Consider the following 21,313-nt stretch of genomic DNA (forward strand, 5'->3'; position numbering starts at 1 on the left):
AACAGAATTGTAGCAAACTCATTTTCACCAAGAACTTTACCAGCTCGCCAGGAAAATCCTGGCAAGAAAAAAACAAAGGTTCAGCCACGAAAAGGATACTATAATGGCGCAATATGTGTATGCGATGATAAAGATGACGACATACTTTTTGACGATGAACGTGATTATGTATTCGATTATTATGACTAACCGGATTTTATAAAACTTTGAGATTTGTTACTTTATCAATATCTAAATAAAAATAATAATCTGCAGATACACGTCTATAATTTCATTAAAACACTTCTTCCAAGGTTGGTATTCCGCAACCATATGGTCAAATTTGCCGTTAAAAAACAGAATTTTTTAAAACAGCTGGAAAAGGAAGCCTGAAATAAAATAAAATCACTTATACTGGGGAACAATGCGAATACAGTCCTAATAAAAATAACAAAAACCTAAAAACCGTAGTTTATTAGCATCTACGAAAGTGTCTTTTCTCTACTGCTTGAAATTGTGTACGTAGGTGTCTAATAATAATGTATTGATTTAGTTCCAAAATTTCGAGCTGCTGTATGAGACACAAAAATAACTGCAAACGCATATTTATAAATGTGCATCTTTAATCCGAGACTGATTTACTGCATCTTCGATCAACTATTAAAGTAAACGCGCAATTAATCTCTCCTCATAACACAATTGAAGTCCTTAATTGTGACATCAAATCAATTAAATTCATATTGCTCATACAAAAATACGAGTAGGTTGTAAATGATTATAAGAACATATTTTTACATAAAATTGAATTTATAATAATTCCGCAGGATAGGTTTATAAGTAGATAGCATACAACCTACGCTTACTCAAAACTAATTTTAAGTTGTCTCGAACTGTGCATTTCCAAAAATCAAATTAACACAAATAATACTTAAAAGAATAACAACAAACCTGCGTATATTCGTCGTAATGGTCTGTTAGACGTAATTTTCAAAACGTACGTTATCTGGATACTAGATAAAAATAATAAAATGTGAGAACTCTTTTGACTCTCTTTTATTTCTTCAAAAATCTTGAATTAATCACTTCAATTACATGCACTTTTAGATATATTATCCATTGCAGATTAAACAATACAAGATATAATAACAACATTTAACATAATTTCATCACCCACACATACATTTTAGCAAATTACTTATAGTTGTATAAATATAAAAAACTGAAACGTATTTGGTAGTTAAAAGAAGAAATCATGAAAATCCTAATTTTAGTAGCAACAGTATTTCTCGTATTTGGTGTTACAGATGGTGCGTATTAGATTGTTTTTGTGCCTTTAGTTAATTTTTTAAATTTGTATTGCTAGGTCTAAAGGCATTCGAAGATCTAGAAAAGTATGGAATGGTTTTGGAACTCATAGAATTGATTAAACCAGAATCCTCTCATTTGATAGAAAACGCTGATCGTGGTTACTTAAATGCTCGTATGTGGGATGACAATACATATTATTAAAATGTAATGCAATAAGTAATATGACTCATCTTTTTATTTAAATACCTGTAATTAAAATAGCAAGTGGGTCTATAAAGTGAAGATAACAATAAACACAGAGCATGACTAAAAATCGCGTAGAGACAATAAAAAATGCATGGAACACGATTTTGTTTATAAAAAAGATTATTTTTTTATGTGTCTTGAATTACTTATAAATGTTGGAACAAACAAAATTGTTGCACACTAACAAAAATGCGCAAATTCGTTTTTGTTTTGTCGTTACAATTTTTTCTAGTAAAAGGTAAGAGCGCTGCACTGTTGTATTTTTTTTTTATTATTTATAATTTTACCAGCTATACCAGCTCCTGATAGATTTAGTGGTTATTCTCAATACTATGACAAAAATCTTTCAAACCCTGCACTCAGTTTTAAAGAAAAAGCTAACGTAGAAAAACGAGAAGCACCGCCTCTTGACCAATTTGGCTTTCTGTCCCCATATTTTAGCTATGATAAAGAAGTGTCAAATCCAACTTTCAATTTTGAAAAACACAATCACGTCAAAGAACAACAAGAAGAAAAAGATAAGAATGTTATGACACATATTTCTACCCTCCCTCCTTTTATATGGGAAAAGTTTATACAAGAATTAAACTTAGGGGTAAACTGCTCCCATAATAATGATAATCAGTCACTTGAAACTAACGCACCTACAGAAGCACATATGAAAAATAAAAATTCTACAAATTTATCACCTAGCTCAAGTGAAGAATTAACAGATGAGATTGTGGAAACACCTAAAGATAATGATTCAACCAATGATTTAAAAAATGAAGATAAAACTGAATTATCAGAAGCTGATCCAACCCATTCATCTAATAATTTAAACAAAGAAAAAGAAACTGAATTGCCAGAAGCTGATCCAACCGATCCTTCTAATAATTTAAGCGAAGAAGAAGAAACTAAATTGCCAGAACTTAATCCAACCGATCCTTCTAATAGCTTAAACGAAGAAAAAGAAGAAACTGAATTGCCAGAAGTTAATCCAACCGATCCTTCTAATAATTTAAGCGAAGAAGAAGAAACTAAATTGCCAGAACTTAATCCAATCGATCCTTCTAATAACTTAAACGAAGAAGAAGAAACTAAATTGCCAGAGGCTGATCCAACCAATTTATCTAATAATTTAAGCGAAGAAGAAGAAACTGAATTGCCAGAAGCTAATCCAACCGATCCTTCTAATAATTTAAGCGAAGAAGAAGAAACTAAATTGCCAGAACTTAATCCAATCGATCCTTCTAATAACTTAAACGAAGAAGAAAAAACTAAATTGCCAGAGGCTGATCCAACCAATTTATCTAATAATTTAAGCGAAGAAGAAGAAACTGAATTGCCAGAAGCTGATCAAACCGACCCTTCTAATACTTTAAGCGAAGAAGAAGAAACTGAATTGCCAGAACTTAAGCCAACCGATCCTTCTAATAATTTAAACGAAGAAGAAGAAACTGAATTGCCAGAAGCTGATCAAACCAACTTATCTTCAAATGCATTAGATGAATCTTCAGAGACCACGGATACAACAATCGAAAGTAAAGAAGAACTTGAATCACCAGAAGTCGATCCAACTAATTTGCCTGGTGCATTCTCAAGTGAATCTAATAACGCTAACGAAATTACAGAAACGCCCGTAGCTTCCGTAATACCTTTAGATGAAGACAAACTGAGATCTCCAGAAATTTCAGAAACAACTACAGCTAGTAGTGAAACCTCAAGAGAAGACAATGAATCAGAAAAATCATCAGAGTCGCCAGAAACCTCAAACAACGACAAAGATATTAGTAAATCCCCAGAAGAATCGCCCGCAATAGTCACTGACTATTTTCCTAACGAAAATGTTTCAAAAGAAATTGCTATCATTTATGACCTCCACGACGCCGAACTCAACTACAATAATTCGAAAAAAATACTAGAATCTTCTAAAAACATTTGGAAAGAAATTTATGGTAAAGAACCCAGTAATGTTAGTATTTTAATTTCTTCTATCGATGAAAATGACAAAAAAGCAGATCACATTACTATTGACTTTGATGGGGAAACTCCAAGGATCAAATTTGTTAAGGAAGTTGGAGAAATTAGAAAACCTTGCTTATGTTCACTCAGTGATGAACATTAATAACATTTTGCAATTGTTAATAAATAACTAAAGCCTAATCCTCTTAATTTTCTGTTTTATTTGGCATCATTTAAAAAAAATACAAAGATAATATTCTTTACATTTCGTTACCGGTTTCACAAAATCCATTGTGAAAACTTGTCTGCTACAAATTTGTTTACAATATTATCACGACAATATGTATTCATAATAAAGCATCTTTGTTCGTGCTTTGTGGCAAAGCAAAAGCTTCAATGACTTTACTTAAAAAATGGAAAAGTTAAATAATTATTCTTTCGACGTTCTTCCCGTTCACTTCGAGAGTTCAATCGATATTAATTTACATTTCCGTCGAGGAAGATGGAGTTAATTATTCAAAAAGTAAAACAAGTATGTGCACAATTCACCCAATAAATTATCGATCGCTGTTCCCCCAATTTTTTTCCAATCGCGTGAACGAACTTTACTCGTCCCTACTGTCCCTTGAATGATACGCTTTTACCGGAAAGATTGTTCGGTGTGATTTCCTCAATAATTCAATGACGTTTTAGATAAACTAAACTGAATTACGATAGTAATCGACTGTGTTATTAAAAATAAATAATCCCGGATTGGCTATCTACATTTCATATATTGATTCGTGGACTTTGTTAATGGAGAACGGTGATTGACCATTGAACTTTTCAAAAATTAATGTAGCAGTTTCATGTTTTGTAGATTTTGTTGTTTACTCACACTAATGCAGCGATGTGTGAACACCATATTGAAATACTGCCCGACTAATAACAGGCTTTGTTGGTTATTTATGCATCTACCAAAAAATTTAAAAAGCATATTAGTCTTTGATTACTTCATTTATTCAAAATTTAATGTCGCTTTCATCAAAAATGTACCAACGAATATTGAGATTCAGAAACTTTGCATCTTGACCCATTTAAAGTTGTTTCTTAATTGTTACATTTATAGACCATTTAGTATGTATAAAGCACTAAAAAATAATTAAAACAGTTTAATTACTCTTTAAAACCTTAAACGTTTGAACTACTTTCATATCAAAAAATCTAACGCGTGTTAAACGCAACTAACCTTCCTTCAGGCATTGATAAAATTATCCGTACCATTCAGCTGTGCCTCTTTTAAAATACAAACTTTTAAAGTTTATCGTATTCTGTAATATTATTACATTTTCTGTTAAAACATAACCGGATGTAAATGAATTAAATTGCATTTAAATACTGTTTTAATCGCAAATGAGGTCTGCGTTACATTTTGTACCAGCGATTATCATATTAGTTAATTATTTTGGTTGTTGTACGACAAATAATTATGCAAATCAGTCAGTTTTCTCTAATCGAGTATTATGCAAAGTGTATCAAAGACAACACTTAATAATTTGCGAGTGAAAATATAAGAAAATTACCAGCTTAATTCTATTAGAACAAAGCCGGGAAGACTCCAATGTGGCATTAAAATTGAGTTAAATTTCGCTTAAACGTCTCGAAGATTGCTCCGGAATCGGTTTAGTATCCTTACTTCGGAATTACAAGCAAACAGTTTTGCGAATAATCGTAAATTAAGCATTTAAAAGTCAACGATCCAATTTTAACACAGCTGAATATAAACTCTGTCACAGAACAAATACAATTTCTTCGTCGTAATTCCCAAGACTTTTGCCATCATCGGCGAAAACTCAGACTTGGTGCATCTCTCTGTTCCGAAACAATACCTTTCAAGGAGCGGAAGGATTGTGAATGGCGTTTGAATGCGGTTGCTTGTCGGCCAACTTAATGGTTGATTTAGCCGCCGGTAGTCAGCTAGTGGTCCCCAGAGCTCGCTCCCAAATGAGCATCTGTCTGGTGCAAGAGATAACGGTTTGATACCGGGAATTGACGTAGATTAATACACAAATTGCAGAGGACCAACCGTCCATTTGCATACACTTACGCCGACACCAACATCTATCGACACAGAAGCAATACGTCAAAGTTGCTACCGAGAGTTTTTGATTGATGAATCTGCCGACTCGAAAGTAATTAAAGTTCTGTTAATCCCGAAACGTTGTATAAATGGAACGCATTTCAGACGAGCTTTATGAAGTTAAAACCGTTGGCAAAATTTTTCATCACGATGCAACAATCTTGACTTGATCGTTCCCCGCGTTAACCCTGAGTGACTTGTCTTAACTTGTCCCGAATAACAGTGAAAAATTTCAGTGTCAAAGTCGTGTAACATGCAAAATTGAATTTCTCCATTTCCACTTTTCACATATTCTCTGGCCCTTGCACCATCTCAACCCTATTTAACCCCAAACGTGTTCAACACAAAAAAGTCCCGAATTTACGCTACCGGATTCGACTTCGGGGCAACTTTTCAAACACTATTACAGCAATTTAATGAAAAGATAACAAGACGGGCGCGTTTTTCCTCCGTTTGTTGTTTGTAAAACATGATTAAGTAGAAAACACCGAAGATCTATTTCGTTTCTTTTTCGTAATCCTGAAATATGAAAAAGCGGTATTTAACGGAGAAAGCACGGGTTTTATTTAAATTTTTCGTTGAGAGTGAAGTTGAGTGGAATAACTTCCTTTCCAAGCACAGTCGAGTGAACAAGACATTTTTAAAAGCGCCGAACATTCGGATCATTTTCAATATTTCTGTTCTATTTCCGGTGGATTAAAACGGCAAGATTACGCGGCAGCTCAAGGAAACACTAAGCTCCTGAAACAAGCGCACTAGTGTTGAATAATTTGAAAGAAAGCGATTTAAAAAAGCTCGAATTATTCTTCGTTATAAGCCTGGCAACAGTGCACCTTTTCGCAAGATTAGGAAAATTTTCTAGATCAATACGGTTCGTTCTTCCTTAATTCAGCAAATTCCCCCAACAAAGGATTTCTTGTCAGGTTAATAGTTATTCGAGAGGGTGCGCTGATTCATCCTCTCACCCCTCGAAAAAATCTCCAATAACCGCCCGGACTCCGGGCCCGGATCGGACGTCATTAGTCGTCTTTCGTGACTTCCAGCAAACGGCAAGAATTTCCAAACCGGGCGAGAACTCGGCTTTAAACTGGTTTTCTCCCAAATTCATTTATCACCGCAGCCCCGAGTGGGTGGTATGATCCGGTCATAGTTTAAACAAAAAAGGCCAATGTTGGTTTAAGTGCGGTACGTGCTCTCAGAGCTGCCGACTCATTCAGTATGCATAAAATCGATCCTGGAGCGTTTATTATCCCGTCGAAAGATCACAGATAGCGGGAACTAATGGGTGGATTATGTGTTGCGTACGGGCCATGCAACGCAACAAACTACCTTCCGGCACAAAGACGCACGTAGGAACGGACGATAAAAATCGACCAACATACATCAACGACGCTTTAGACGAACTGCCCGAAGAGGAAATAAAACAAAAAGATTGCGTCACCCAACAACATCTAAAAAACGTGATTCGGCTAAACGTTAACATCAATTCTCTCATTAAAAAAAACACCAGTAGTATAACAATTCAAAACCAAGCAAGGCTTTTAGGCAGTGTTAGTAAAAAGTGAAAGTTTGCACGCAGAAAAGTTTGTGAATTTTTGCACATTTCCATAATAATGATTTCGGCGCGTCGGGCTTGAGGATTTGCATTTCGAATAGAAAATGTGCCACCAACTTTTCAATACGTCCTCATTTCCATTCAATGACTTGTACACTATTTAGAAAAACGCGAAATGATCATTTTATCGAAAGTTGTGAAACAAGCCTCCCCTGTGGTTCCCACCCTTCCGAAGCAATAACACTTTGTCTTATCAGAATCTGTAACCCGTTATCCACGCATGTGTTTGATTTTATCTAAATTTGTTCTGCTGCTTTCCGTCCCTCGTGATCACATTAATGCTCCAGCCTATCACATCTCCATCATCTGCATAAACCGTTCCGTTCCGCAACGTTACGTCTCAATCTGGGCAAATCGCCTATGTGATCGGCCGCCCTCGAACAAAATCAACACATCAAAACCGAAATATCCGATTGTGATCTCTCGCTCCTGCTGAAACTCCGACAAGAATTAACGTACAAATATACCGGGGGCTGTATTGTTTTAAAGCGACGTCTCCCACTTCAAAACATGTTTATCACTTTAGAAACAATAGCCGGGAGATAAAAGTGATCTCGGAATAAGCAAATATTGTTCACAGTGTAATGCAGATTTACAACCTTAAGCTGGATTTACAATACAAATTCTCTAAAAAAATCGACACTTTGAAAAAACTGCAAAAACGAGACAAGTTGGAAAAGCGCGATTTATGGGCTGGAAAAACGAAAGACCTAGAATTACCACAAATCAGAACGCGTCAAAACATTTCCTGGTTGCGATTTTCATTTACACGAGTCTCTTGAAATGGACAATCAACCAGGGCGAGAAATTTACTAAGAAGACACATATTTCAAAGAGATTTTCTGAGAGTGATATTGCAAGTCTTTGTTTCGTGTAAATAATTTATATGTAAGAGTATTTTGGCATTTGACAAATGATTTACGATTTATAATACACTTTGCTGCTTTATCCGTTTGTCAAAAGCGGTAGGCACGATTTTTAGCGCAGCCAATTCCCTTATACACAAATGGCTCCAGTAATTCAAACGATCCCCCGGCTAAACTGTCACCTTCTGCTTTCTATTCTATTTTTCTTCAGTTGTTGTTATATTTTAAAGAAAAGTACATTTTCTAATTGTTATGCATTATCAATATTTTCCGACTGCCCCCACTTTATACTGAACTCACACTAGAGTGTGTAGTCTCTAACTAGAATTGAATTCTACCAGAAAAAAATATAATTCGTTGTTTTTAACCAATTGTAAAATAATTTGTTTTTTTAAAAGTTTTGATCTCATCATTTACGCTTATTTTTAGTGATGATTTCCTGATGTATTGCACCCAAGACGAAATTCTTATAAATATTATATGACGTTGAAATACGTTGGCAACCTGCCGGTAACCCACTTATGTCTTGCAGCGGTGCTGCATCCGGAAGATAAGCTCAACAATCACTTTACTCACCGATTTGCTGATTTTATTCAAACTTGGAGCTTCTCAGATGCCATAGTTGACCTGAAACAAGAGCGCCATAAGTGATAAAATCTCAAGTCTTAAAAAACACGGCATGGTTTAAATCAAGAACCCACAGCGTGACCTCAAATTCCGCAAATTTATCTCATCGCCCACCACCCTCATAATTTGTATCCCATCCTCCGCATCCATAAAATAAAATTCATACACAATGTAGATCAGGCGCTTGTTAAAACACAACCCAGTCCCGTCCGATCGTGCCTTCCATAAAATACTTCCCGAAGCTTTCTCCCCTGTATCGCTTTGATTGAGGCAAAAGGGCGCACTTTGCCCTTAAAATAATATTAAATTTACAGCTTCGTCGCCCTTCAAAAGTCGGAAAGTAAATTTTGTTTCGGATATTTACGACGGGACGGTTACTTTCAAGATGCCGATGGCTTCCGGCTGTTCGACCGGAAATTTTACGGTGCTTTTATCAATCTCGTGTGCGGTGTCAAATATGGGGGGGACCGGAAATTACAGTGCGTTACATGATCATATAAGAGTCTATCAAAAATCGACGAGGATGTAATAAATCCCGCATCAAAGGATCCGAGAGGTCAATTATCAAAAGGAGGAGGTAATCAAGTGTCAAAACGAAAGATGACCTTTTGATGAAATGCCAGCAGAAAAAACCGACCTATAGATTTATGGATAGAGTTTCTATAAAAGGTATTTTTATTTTAATTAACAAAATTATTGTTATCAAGACTTCATGCTATTTCGTTTTACTTTTTCCGAGATTCGTTTCGCTTTAAGAAACACTTAAATATTAATACTTTTTATGACGTTCCGGTAATTAAAATGATAAGTAAAGTGCAACAAACTTCCAATCATTGTAATGAAGGCAATCAAAAGTGAGATTAACAAGCAATTACGAAGCTGGATGTGTGGTATATAAAAAATCGGAATAGGAAAATTGTGCAACAAAATGAAGCGAATAGTTTTCTTGATGTTGCTGGCGCTAGCAAGTAACGAGTTTCATTCAAATTTTTTCTTGCAACTTCTGAAATTTATTGTTTTAGTAGCATTAGGTGAAGAACCGGAAAAACATGGAGCGAGAATTGCGCGAAAAGTTTATGACAGCTTCGATACTCCTAATAGACATTTTTATAGGGAGTGGGAATATCCCAGGTTAGGCGGATACAAGGAACGTATACCAACAGACATGAGACCTTTGGATTGGACAAACATTAACGTAAGAACTTCAATCAAATATTTAAAACAATTTGGAGTAATTGTTGTAATTTAATGTAGGATTTTTAAACAGCATCCAACGACAAATTGCCAATAAAGAATTTCATTTCCACGTGTGTTTTCAATTTACACCTGCACCTCCGTGTTTTTATAAACACCTCGAATTCGGCTTGAATCAATCAAGTTGTTCTTCATTCCAGAAAAATAACAACGCGAAGCATTCCCATTTCGATTATTTCCGCCACAGCAAACAATATAATAAAAAATACAAACTGGAATAGGAATTACTTGAGCGTTGTTTATTCTGGAATATGACACGTGCGGTCAAATCATTCCCAATATGTGGTGAAAGAATCTTAAAAATTTCTTCATATTACAAAGATGGAGAACGTGTGGCATTTCCGGTGAGAGATTCCGACAAATTATATTCGAGAATTTTTCACCGAAAACGTTGTATTTATGGGCCAGTAAGACGAGGTTAAAATTGATAAAGGGCGAGATCTTGGGGTTGGTAATTTATTACGTATCATCTCAAATCGGATCAGGCGAGTTTTTCTAGCAGAAAATCATTTTTTATAAATCGCTTCAACAATTACGTTAAATCAACGTCCATAAAAAAGTTGCGGTTATTTTATAGCGATTAGTCAATTTCAGGTTTTTCGTTTCGCGTTTCCTTCGTATCTCGTTTCTATACGGTGGAACCGTGCACACCTGACGTTCCATTTCGATTCCAACCAAAGATACGACCCGAGTGAAATTTTTACGAATTATATGATAGATGTGCATGTGGCGTGGATGTCGGTAATTTGCTCCTACATACGTGGTGCATTATGTGTGATAATCTGTTACACAAAAGGAGATTAATAATCATTTTCTTCTTCGGCTCTTATCAGAGCAGCGCTTCAAACTCCAAATTACAATCCATTTATTTCCCTTTTTTCCTCAACCGCAACAAGATCGATGCGCCAAATCCCAAACTAATAACACTTTAACCAAGAAAATTTATAAACGTTTTCGAATAAACGATGTTCCGGTGACACGAACATGAAAATTTGCTAATTTTTCCCGAAATCGTGGATCTAATCGAGGAAAGCGTCCTTGATGAGAAAGCTGCGTAATTTAGCAGGTGCTTTACTTCCGGCAATTTCTCCTCTTTTTTATGACCTCGATAATTATCACCCCTGATATTTAGGGTAACGAATGGGCCACGTATTCATCGGCGAGAGTTTCATTTTTAACAAAATTAACCCTGCAGAGGCAGCGAAAGCAACTGTAATTAACGTTAGAGCTTTGAAAAATTTCCTCGAATTATTCGACAAGTGTTGTCTTATTACTGCAAGATATTACAAGCAGCAAAAACTGATTGGAAAATGATAAAGTCTTCCTGTCGCTACGGCACTAATAAAGCTTACGCTACAGAAGAGATTACATTTTTAATGAGGCAATAACATCATCGCTCATTGCTTTGAAGCAAGCCCGTCGGCATACCATTTAAATATTTTTCAAACATGACACTTTCAAAGCTTAGTAAACGAGTACTGTCTTGGTATCTGAAACAACAATTAAAACAAAATGTGTGGGCATTGTCCTTTTGTAATTTTAGATGAAAATCACGTACAAAGCAAATTTAATAGACTCCGACAAAAGTATTTTTTGAACGTCACAAAAGAATTAATTAAAAATAGTAAAACGCTTTTGAATGGATGATCGATTGCTTTCGTTTGCTGTTACATTAAAACACCGACGTAATGGGACTGTTTTGAATTAAATTTAATTGACCGGCAAAATAATTCGGAATAATTTAAAACACTCACGAAGTTATTCGTTCGATCATCAAGTAAAAAACACCTCATATAAGTAATAATTTGTATCAGTTTTCTGTGTTTGTGTAACCATTGTAGCTATACAACAAATTATTTTCAGGCACAACTTGTGCATCCACGTAATTATCAAAACACGAACGAATTTTTTTATCGTTTTTAGGAAAAATCATCAAAAAAATTATTTAAACAGAACAAATGTCATAGTACCTGAAGACAATTTAGGTATTTCGATACTTTAGCTCGTTTTTTACTAGAGAATCGATCAAAAACAGTAAGTGTGTCTAGCACCTAGAAAACTTGAAATTGACCTTATTTAATTTAATATTTTTGTAGCACTAATTTGTAATTACAATTAGTATACAATTGATCAATAAAGAAAAAAGAAAGAGAAATAGATAGGATACAAAACAGTAATAAGTGTACTTACTTATTTGTATTCGAGAAAACAATTAAAAATAAGTGAATAGCGAGGTAAATCGTATAAAAGTATGAGGAAACAAAGTAAACCAAATACTCGGCAAACATTTAATTAAATTGCCTTAGAATTTATGATATGTAAAAGTTAGATTAATGATACCCAATTTAGAGCACTAAAAGAGCTTTATTTGAACCGTTGTTTGCTAGCCAATTTATTAGAAAATATACAATAAAACATTCTTTCAATTTCTTCAAATGTCAATATTTTCGGATCAATTGTTGGAAGCAAGCCAGCGCCGTTTTTAAGGTCAATGCTCGAACTTGTGCATGTTTTCCAAATCAGTTATCTCTTCCCCCTCAGCTAAGAAAAGTTTCATCCAAATAAAACTTTGCAATCCATATTTTTGTCATTGAAGATATTTTACGAAACAAGACCGCTTTCAGTTTTCTTTTATGCAAACGAATGAAATGAATAATAAATGTTGTTTTTTAAACAGGATATTAACTGTTAAAGAAGCTTTAGCAAATGGAAAAATCTGAACGTAAAAACCAAATCACGTTAAAAATTCCAAACTTTAAAAAGCGGGGGAGGTTTAACGCCCAGAGCTATTGTTTGTGCTTTGTTGAAACCGCCTAATAAATACTTGATTAGTAGAGTAACCCGTTACTGACACGATCAGAAAAGTTTGAAAAGTCGAAGATTAATTTAAATATGATTGAACGCCGCTTTGAAGTTCGATGTTGTGATTATTTTCGGCTCGTTTCGGAAAGTGTTTTGTGTCTTCTTTGCCAGGAGGTTCCAATCAAGCAAAGAACGATGCGTGCTCCAACATCCGATCGATTATCGATCGGTCTTCCTAGTCTATAGCGGCCTTTAGAGATTTGCGATGTTATAACCAATAAAAGGTTATGTACCGAATTTATACGATGGTTTTATGCGAGTTTGCATGCCCATTACGTAACGGCCGTGTGCGAAATTTTATTACTTATTTAATTCAGTTCGTAAATTGTCCCCGAAACGAGGGCGATTATTACCAGAACCTGTACAAACACCCGTCGCTTCATTATCCGTACAATTGTTAATTTGAATACCTATCATCCAATTTTAATTATAGTTATACGCATGTTGGCGCAAAACCCTTCAAACAGTATTAATACCCGCCAGAATCGGCTTTAGATCAACGACTTCATTTATGATTCACGCCGGTTTATTAGCGACTCATCCGGTTCTGAAAGAAACGGAATTAACCGTCTTCAAATATCAATGAAATGTTAATTAAATTCCACACCTGAGGCAGCAGCCCCCAAAACACGCTAATTTCGACCTGATGAAACACTCTTCGGAGCGGCACGATGCGGCGAGATTGTGTATGTTTTAGTTTAAAGCACGCCGGTGGATATCTTGTAATTTGTAATACATAAATATGTATAAATTGCTTTAGCTGAAACCTGTGGGAAATTTATTTTTAATATTTACAACTTCTTTGTAGCTCCATATTGAATTAATTAAATTCTACTTAAGTAATTCTATTTGTACTTACATTATAGTAATTCATAAGTAATTTATCAGCAGATTAAACAGTAATCGCTGATTGATTCGGCAGAAATTTATACTCTGCAAAAATGGTGGATGCGCCGGGTTAGCAAACGAAGTCAAATATAAGATGACAGTTTTTCGGTTTAAATGTAATGTTAAAGCACGCGAAACACAAAAATACTATGTATTATAAATAAGCTTAAAAAAACATGTTGTAAATAATTTGTTTGTAGCACTTTTTCTTCATTTCATAATACGTGCATGTTCAACAAAGTTAAAAAAAATACAAAAAAAGTTTTAATCATATAATATTTATTTACTATTTTTAGAACTACAAGTACGTGTAAATACTAAATAAAACTAACAAATTATGTAATTCCAAATTTTTGACTAAAATTTCAACAATGATATTGAAAAAAAAGTTTGAAAACACACTCAGGCATAAAAATAAATGCAGAAAATTGGTTTCCTTCATAAAATAGAAAGCCTTTTTTATTAAATTCAAAAATAACTAAATCTGAACGGTCAAAAACATAACCCAAAACACTAACCTTTGATAAGTAAAAAAACTCAAACAAATTTTTGACACTCTTAACTCAATCGGAGGTACTTAGGTAGTGACCTAAAAGACTTTTGAATCATCGTGTTTCTTCTATAATTCTATGACACACAAATTTGAAAATTCGTAAGATGTTTTAAATTGGAGTGATAAACTCCGCCAGTGATAAAGCGAGGAAAAGCGTTTACAGTTTTTTATTGTACAGACAAGTTTGCACTATGATTTCATAGAATTCTTTTATTTAGAGCAGCAGCTGCAGACATCAGATTTGCCGAAAGCGAGCAGACCTTGTCTGAAACGGCGCAATACAACAAAAAAACATTCAAACCATTTTTCCTTCTATTACATTTCGACAAAAAACAATTCCTTGTTCCAGAAAATTGGATGCATCAGTAAATCCATCATATAAACTGCATGGAGCTGGAATCTAAGCGCTGAAACAATTACCTTTAGTTCTCCTGAGCTTACGTGACTCAGGACAATCGCCGGAATACAATAATCGTCCGGCGGCAATAAGGTGGCAATCGGAAATTTTTTCAACAATTCCATCAAAAGAAAAAACTAGTTATTTTCTTTCCCGTAAATCAATACCGATGCATACAATGAACACGGAAGTAAATCACGGTTTTGGCCTTAGATTCGCAAGAAAAACTTGGGTGATTTATGAGCGATTGAATGAATTTTTTTAATTTGAGTTTTGGGAAAATATGGACGGAGACCTTTCTCATCCGTTTTTCCGAGTGAAGAAATAGGTTAAGTTCTGATAAGATTCCGGGACGGCTCCGGGGAATTGCGTCCGACGACGGCTTACGCAATGAAGGATGTGCGTGCCGCACGAATATTATTACGTTAGTTTCGCTAAACTTGAAATAATAGAGTTTCCATGCGAAACCGCTGCATCAATTTATTATTAAAACCGTCACAGAAAGATTACTCGGATTAACTCTCCACTTGACATAAAATTCAATTACCGAAAATGAATCCTCTCGGAATAAAACGAACAAAAGCATTTTGCGGCAAGTTCATTCTAAAATTTAGCACCGACACCGCGAACACTCTTCAAAGCATGAAAAAAATACGTCGGTAGCAATTTAGTGAAGAGCGCTCCGGCTAAAATTGGAGGATGAACTCCAGGTCTCGCCTTGACAAAAGAGTGTACAAGAACTCTTTTAGCATCGACTCTCCATTGTAAAATCCTGGACACAGGGGCGTAGTTAATCACCGATGAGCTCCAGGTCCTTTGAACCATTAAATATACAAGTATACAACAAATTTATGTGGATTTAATAAATAGGATTTCACAAAAAACCTGAATATAAGCAAACATTCTGGTTTTATTAAAACGTTTTTAATTTGGTCTAAACTACTGGAGATTACAAACGGATTGGCTTATTTGTTGTTTGCATTGAGTGACTTTCCGTTGTTTTAAACCGCTTTCAGCAATAGCGAGCGAGAGTTAAACTTATTCGAACAGTTATTGAGTTTTTGAGTTATTGAAATTTGATTTCCAATTTGGTTCGGCAGAGAATCTTGATTTCCAGTGTTTTACAACAGTCGAGTTTAATTACAACTCGTTCCTCGGGCAAGTCTTTATTGTACTTTTCCTCATCAATGCAATTTCTGGCGCTGATGAAGCGTTTCAAAAATTCATAACTAGCTAAAAAATTCTGTAGCTGAAAGGCGTCGGGTCATTTAATCCTGGCGGCTGTTAACATTTTAACAAGGTAAGTTCATCAAGATAGCTCCCTACTATTGTTGTTTTTTCATTTATATTTTTTTAATTTTAAAAGCTCGTTATGAAACCGGAGCATGATTAAGATTGGACAGCGAGATGATTAATATGCAAAGTTTCCCAAGGGCCGAGACACGCTAATTTCAGTACACTTCGTTGTTGTAGGGATACACAAGAAAAAGTTTTGCTTGTGTTCGAAAGTTCGTTACAAAGAGAGGGCTTTCGCGCGAATGTATGGTCCCAACTTCAGCCCTTTTGCGATGGTTTATGAGGAGGAAAGAGGAAACACTTGACTGTTTCCTCTGAGAGGTGCTAAAGAGTAATGACGTGTTCTTAGATACGCATTGATTTCGTTAGAGACGTCCTTTGTGCTTTAGGACTTGGACGTAAACATATCGTTATGATTTGGGCGATCGATAGAGCTTTACGGAATGGGACAATGCGACTACTTTTAACCCAAGTTTGTCAATTATTCACGTTAATTGCAGGAATTTGTCGGCTAATGGCGCAAAGAGGGCCGAAATCGCAAACTTTGCGCGAAAGAAATGATGAGTGGACGTTTGCATGATGTCGATGCCATCGATTGCGTTGCAAATTCGACGTTATCGTCAACAAATCGAGATCGCTGATAGCCCGTGCAGCAGTCAGGTGCACGATACCGCCCCAAACCGAATGATTACCGCCATTTATGGCCGGTGATTTATAAAATCCGCATATCCACTCTTCAGTGGCGGCCCGTCGAGAGAAGCTCTGCTTCCCCCAAAAAATACTGAGTTATAAGAATTTAAAAAACAGCGATTTTGTAAATTGATTTTGACCTGTACGTCCACATTTTTTTATTCCTATCTAAAAAAATTATACACCATCGTCAACTATAATAATTGCTGAAAATACGTAAACAATAAATACATATTTTAACCTGCCATCACGTATTTTATTAAATAAGTTTTAGAAGCTTGTGGTATAGAATAAAATTCACCACACGCCACTGGTTTTAAACTATTACGAAGCAACAGATCTTTGAGCAAAATTATGTTTTCCTGTTTGATGGAAAGACCTTCTGCCTCCCCAAATTGCAAAACTACGAGCTGCCACTGGCTCTCTTGTATACCTTGTATACGCGTGATAACCTCGCCGGTCCATACAAGTGCAGGCATTCATGAGAATAATATTGCATTATTCCGACCACATTTATATTGTATAACAGAACGAAGCAATATAATCCGCTATTCTAGTAGGGCAATAACTCTCTTTTATGGACAGGTTATACTGCTGGAAGTGGATAGGGCGACACCATCTCGTGCGCATTTTAATTCCAACCGATCTCGTATAAATCCCGATCGTCGTTAATAAATTCCCGTCTAAGTAACAACTCAATTTGTTCCTTAATTTCGTCACGGTAGTCACTGGGACGCGGAGAGCATGTCTGATTTACGGCGCGCCCAACTTCGCAAGTTTTATGACGGACTCGGGAGTTCAGCACGGTTTAAATAATTACGCTGATAACGCTGTCCAACACCGAATCGGCGAAAAGGGGTAGAATTTTGAGAAAATCACACTTTAGGTTCAAAAAAAAACTTCATTTGGCTGTTTGTATATGCTTTTATTAGAAAAATTGATTGGAATAATTTGGGAAAACCTTGGTAAAGCCGTTCTATTTGCTTTAGCTTTTGATTGTAAAAATAAATAAACTGGAAGCGAAACGGGCTGATAAAAGCTCAGCACATAAGTTGATAAACGAGTTAGCTTAAACCTAGAGCAGCCGTGGAAGTATCATTTCAAAGGCTCTGACTTGTAACATCTTCCCATTGATTGGCTCTTGTCGGTCGGTCGGCCCACTTGAAGTTGTATAGACAAAAAACCGAGTGCAGGATTGTCCGGAAATCCTGCGAGACTGCTAGTCATCCTGCCAACCCAATCTCTGTAATGTGGTGATGGGCCATCAAGCCCCAACCACACGACTTTTAATGGAACATCGTCGAGCGGCTCACCGAAATAAAATTCTTTAGTCCGCTTTAAAATTGGCCCTTCCGAGTCGTGACAGTCGGCTTTATTTATGGTTAATGACAGATCACTGGGAAAAATATAAGGGAAACCGAGGGTGACGTTGGCGGCGGATTTTCCTTGATACAACGCAAATTCCCGAAAATATCTAATACCAAAATACATTTTCTGCAGTGACAAGGAAACATATTTCACCTCACGCCCGGGATGCAACAAGAAAATAAAACCGTCACGAAGAAATTGCCGAGGAATAAAACAAGACCCGGAGATATATAGATGCGATTTCCATGTTACAATTATGACGCGACGGCACACACAAAGAAACGATACAAGACTAAACCAACTAATTTAAGTTTTAATTAAGGCTTTATTTTGCAATTAAAGTGGAGATTTTGCGAAATCCACTTGCTACATTTTAAGTCTCGGATAAGGACAGTTGTAAAATTAAACGGATTTTTCTTACAGCGATTAGCACGAAAGGCTTCCAGGCACTCCCATAGAGCATTTCTGAAATTGCAAAAACCGCTTCATTCCAGCAAAGAAGTTAATTAAAGGAAAAAACTTTTAATAAGACTTAATAAATAGCAAAAATGCAGTCGTGGCAATATTTCAAATGATAATAGGGAGCGCTACCCCGAGTTATTCTTTAAAAAAGCAGGAAAACATTGTCGAACAAACACTAAAACTGTTTTTGTAAAAAAGTTAATGTTCTTTTCACACTTTTTCAGTAAGCTCGGAGTTATCGACTGTGCACAAAGCAGCGTTCCACCTCTCGCTCCGCTGAAAGAAAATCGTTGGGAGCAGCTCGCGAAGGAAGGAAATGGTTAGACGAGCATGTCATGATTCGGATTAGGATTTTTCTTCGATGAAAGATGCATACCGCATTGCTGACACTTTTATCGGCAGATGATCGACGATAAAAACCGCTTCGTTTGTTGATAAAATAATGTCCGGAGAAGAACCGACACTATTATGTCTTGATTGGTTTCGATCGATACAGTTTCCACCTTAAGGGCATATTCACGACGTGTCTCCTATCGACAAACATTTTTCTCCCAAAATCGAATAATTAGATTTGGAAAACGCTGTCACAACCACCGCTTAATGTAAACTTTCCTAGTATTGATTTAATTCCGTCTGGAAGGATCGGTCCGTGCTTTATTTTCAGATTTAATTAGGAAATTGACGCAAGACGACGACGCCAAAGAGGATTCCTACCTAAAGGAGAAGCGCATCCGATTGAGTTTCAAATAGAAATAATAGTAATCCGTGAGAATTAAAGAGCCGTGAGATAGATTTGCTAAATTTACTCCACTTTTTTCAAAAGTCAAACCTGAAAACAATTATTACGGAACTGCACTTTGATTCAAACGCAAATCCAAAACTCGAGTGAAGACGTCTATTAACAAGTAAGCTGTACCTAAAAACTAAAAACCGACTTACAGAAAACGAATTAAATTAAATCAAAATTAAACTTTTAATTCAAAAGTACTAATGCGAATTAAGTTCCTGTGCAGTTCCAAACATCAAGTTATTAAGTATGTTCCAACATCTTTAACAAAGCCTGATTTATTGACGGGTTTTAAATAAGAAAACAGCAGAACTTCTTTCAGTTGACTAGCGGAGAATTAGTTTTTGTGTTGACCCCTTGTTTATGAGAAAACTTTTCGGAAAATACTGTGAATTAAATATTGTCTCCAAGTTTGAAATCCATTGCCAATTTTGGTTAATTAAAGCGTCGTTTCAACATCAGCGATCGATTCATTCGCCATAAATCAAATGCAAATGCGACTTAATTCGTATACATGGCTGTTATGAGACGCAATCTACACCTCTAGCTACGAATATCAATCTCAATTACCGGACTTTTTAATTGACACATTTTCCGGACTGTTGCGTCCGAGGAGAAAAACCAGTCTCACGTGCGCTTTACTTCATTTCTAGTTTTTTTTTTCAATTTTATAATTAATTATTGATCTTGTGTCACAACCAGAATGTAATTATTCAACGGTAGTTGTTAAAAATAATAATTAAAATCGAATTTGGTCAATTACTGGTAGCTAGTGTGAATTTTTCCGTGTAAACTCCACTCCAGTAGACATTTTCGCCGATAATCTCTTCGTGCAGCTGGCGCTAATTGATCGCAAGTGGACGAAGCCGTAGCCCAGGGCTGTCGACATTGTTAACACGTTATTAGCACCCGTTTTTATCGGAAGCCACAGACCTGCCTTCCCTACCAGATATCTGGTGAATATTCATGGCGAATTTAGCGCTCTGTTAATTGATAGTGTGAAAATGGGTATTTAATAGATCGTGTTTCTCATCAGGAAACAACTTGCTTGCTTAGGAAGAGCGAAGCTAACGATTTATAAACGTTCGATTAACGGCTTTTTAATCGTTTGTTTACTTTTTAAAGAGAAATGTGGCCAGAAGGGACGTTATTATGTGTCAGCGTGAACGCGAATGCAGCTAATTGGTAATTTAACGCTTGGTGTCGCTTTTTACACTGGACAGTTTTACGAGTAAAAACTGTTTTGTAGTGAATCCCAGTGACAAACTTTATTTTGAATTTAGTGCATTTGCCAGAAGCGGACTAAACACGCCCCGAATCTTCAAGGTCTTGAGTTTCAAAAAAGCTCATTAAAAGCAACTACAACGAAAAAAGCCAAAGATAAATATTGTTCTAGTTCTTCCAAAGTAGGTACAAATAAAAATCTTGTCGAAAAACTATTTTTTTTGGAAAATTGGGTGTAAAGCCACAGAGTCCCCAGTTAACTTTTAATGCGCCTCTGGCATTGGCTGACATGCAACACATCAAATTTAAAAAATTTCAATTTTCCGGCCTTTTGTATAGATTTTTTAATAACCCAGGACGGAATTTGTCTTCTCAAAGCCCCCGAGGCCGCGGTTGTGTAATCCCGCTCATCGGCATGCACATAATTAATATCTAAACAATGCTCAAGTGCCCCAGTTATTTGGCATCCTTGCACAACTTGCAAGTCGAAGGCCGCACATTACGGCGAATATTCCCCATATCAAATTCCGGCATCGCAGCGACTTTCCGAACAAAACCGCCGCCGCCATGCGGTCTCTCGTGCATACAGTTCGCCCCCTAGATACCGACGGCGGCGCCGGTCGCCATGACGACGACGCCGGTGTTTATTGGCGATATCGCAGTTTGTTAAGGCGAGCAGCTGGCAATGACAGCTTTAGTTCCCAACAACATTACCATTCCCCGACTATGTATGCAAAAAGCCCCACACCATCATCTAACGCCAAAACATGGACAATGTGCCGTTATTTCGAGATGCACGTGTCCGTATAGTATGTGCACGCCACTGAC

The 21,313-nt window shown here is 36.1% G+C and overlaps 2 protein-coding genes and 1 long non-coding RNA gene across 10 annotated transcripts in view; 2 read left to right on the forward strand and 1 right to left on the reverse strand.

The window, feature by feature from the left end:
- The window catches only part of Lar (Leukocyte-antigen-related-like), a 205,258-nt gene that overhangs the window by 169,188 nt on the left and 14,757 nt on the right, over positions 1 to 21,313 (reverse strand). For all 7 annotated transcript variants that reach the window (XM_064357111.1, XM_064357119.1, XM_064357116.1 and 4 more), the window contains exon 2: positions 8,654 to 8,704. The gene's annotated coding sequence lies outside the window, so the exon portion shown is untranslated. The remainder of the gene's footprint in view (positions 1 to 8,653; positions 8,705 to 21,313) is intronic.
- On the forward strand, positions 1,641 to 3,687 carry LOC135267111 (sporozoite surface protein 2-like). The gene is made up of 2 exons (XM_064358861.1): positions 1,641 to 1,771; positions 1,824 to 3,687. Exons 1-2 carry the CDS (start codon positions 1,723 to 1,725, stop codon positions 3,638 to 3,640), a joined length of 1,866 nt encoding a protein of 621 aa, XP_064214931.1. The 5' UTR covers positions 1,641 to 1,722; the 3' UTR covers positions 3,641 to 3,687.
- Positions 8,895 to 10,008, forward strand: LOC135265827 (uncharacterized). 2 transcript variants are annotated; one of them, XR_010333647.1, is made up of 4 exons: positions 8,895 to 9,281; positions 9,331 to 9,672; positions 9,727 to 9,899; positions 9,959 to 10,008. It is a non-coding gene; the product is annotated as an uncharacterized LOC135265827 (long non-coding RNA). The 2 variants fall into 2 exon arrangements; XR_010333646.1 differs by having other exon boundaries at positions 8,908 to 9,672.

This window comes from Tribolium castaneum, chromosome 1 (assembly GCF_031307605.1).
Source record: "Tribolium castaneum strain GA2 chromosome 1, icTriCast1.1, whole genome shotgun sequence".
Lineage (NCBI taxonomy): Eukaryota > Metazoa > Arthropoda > Insecta > Coleoptera > Tenebrionidae > Tribolium > Tribolium castaneum.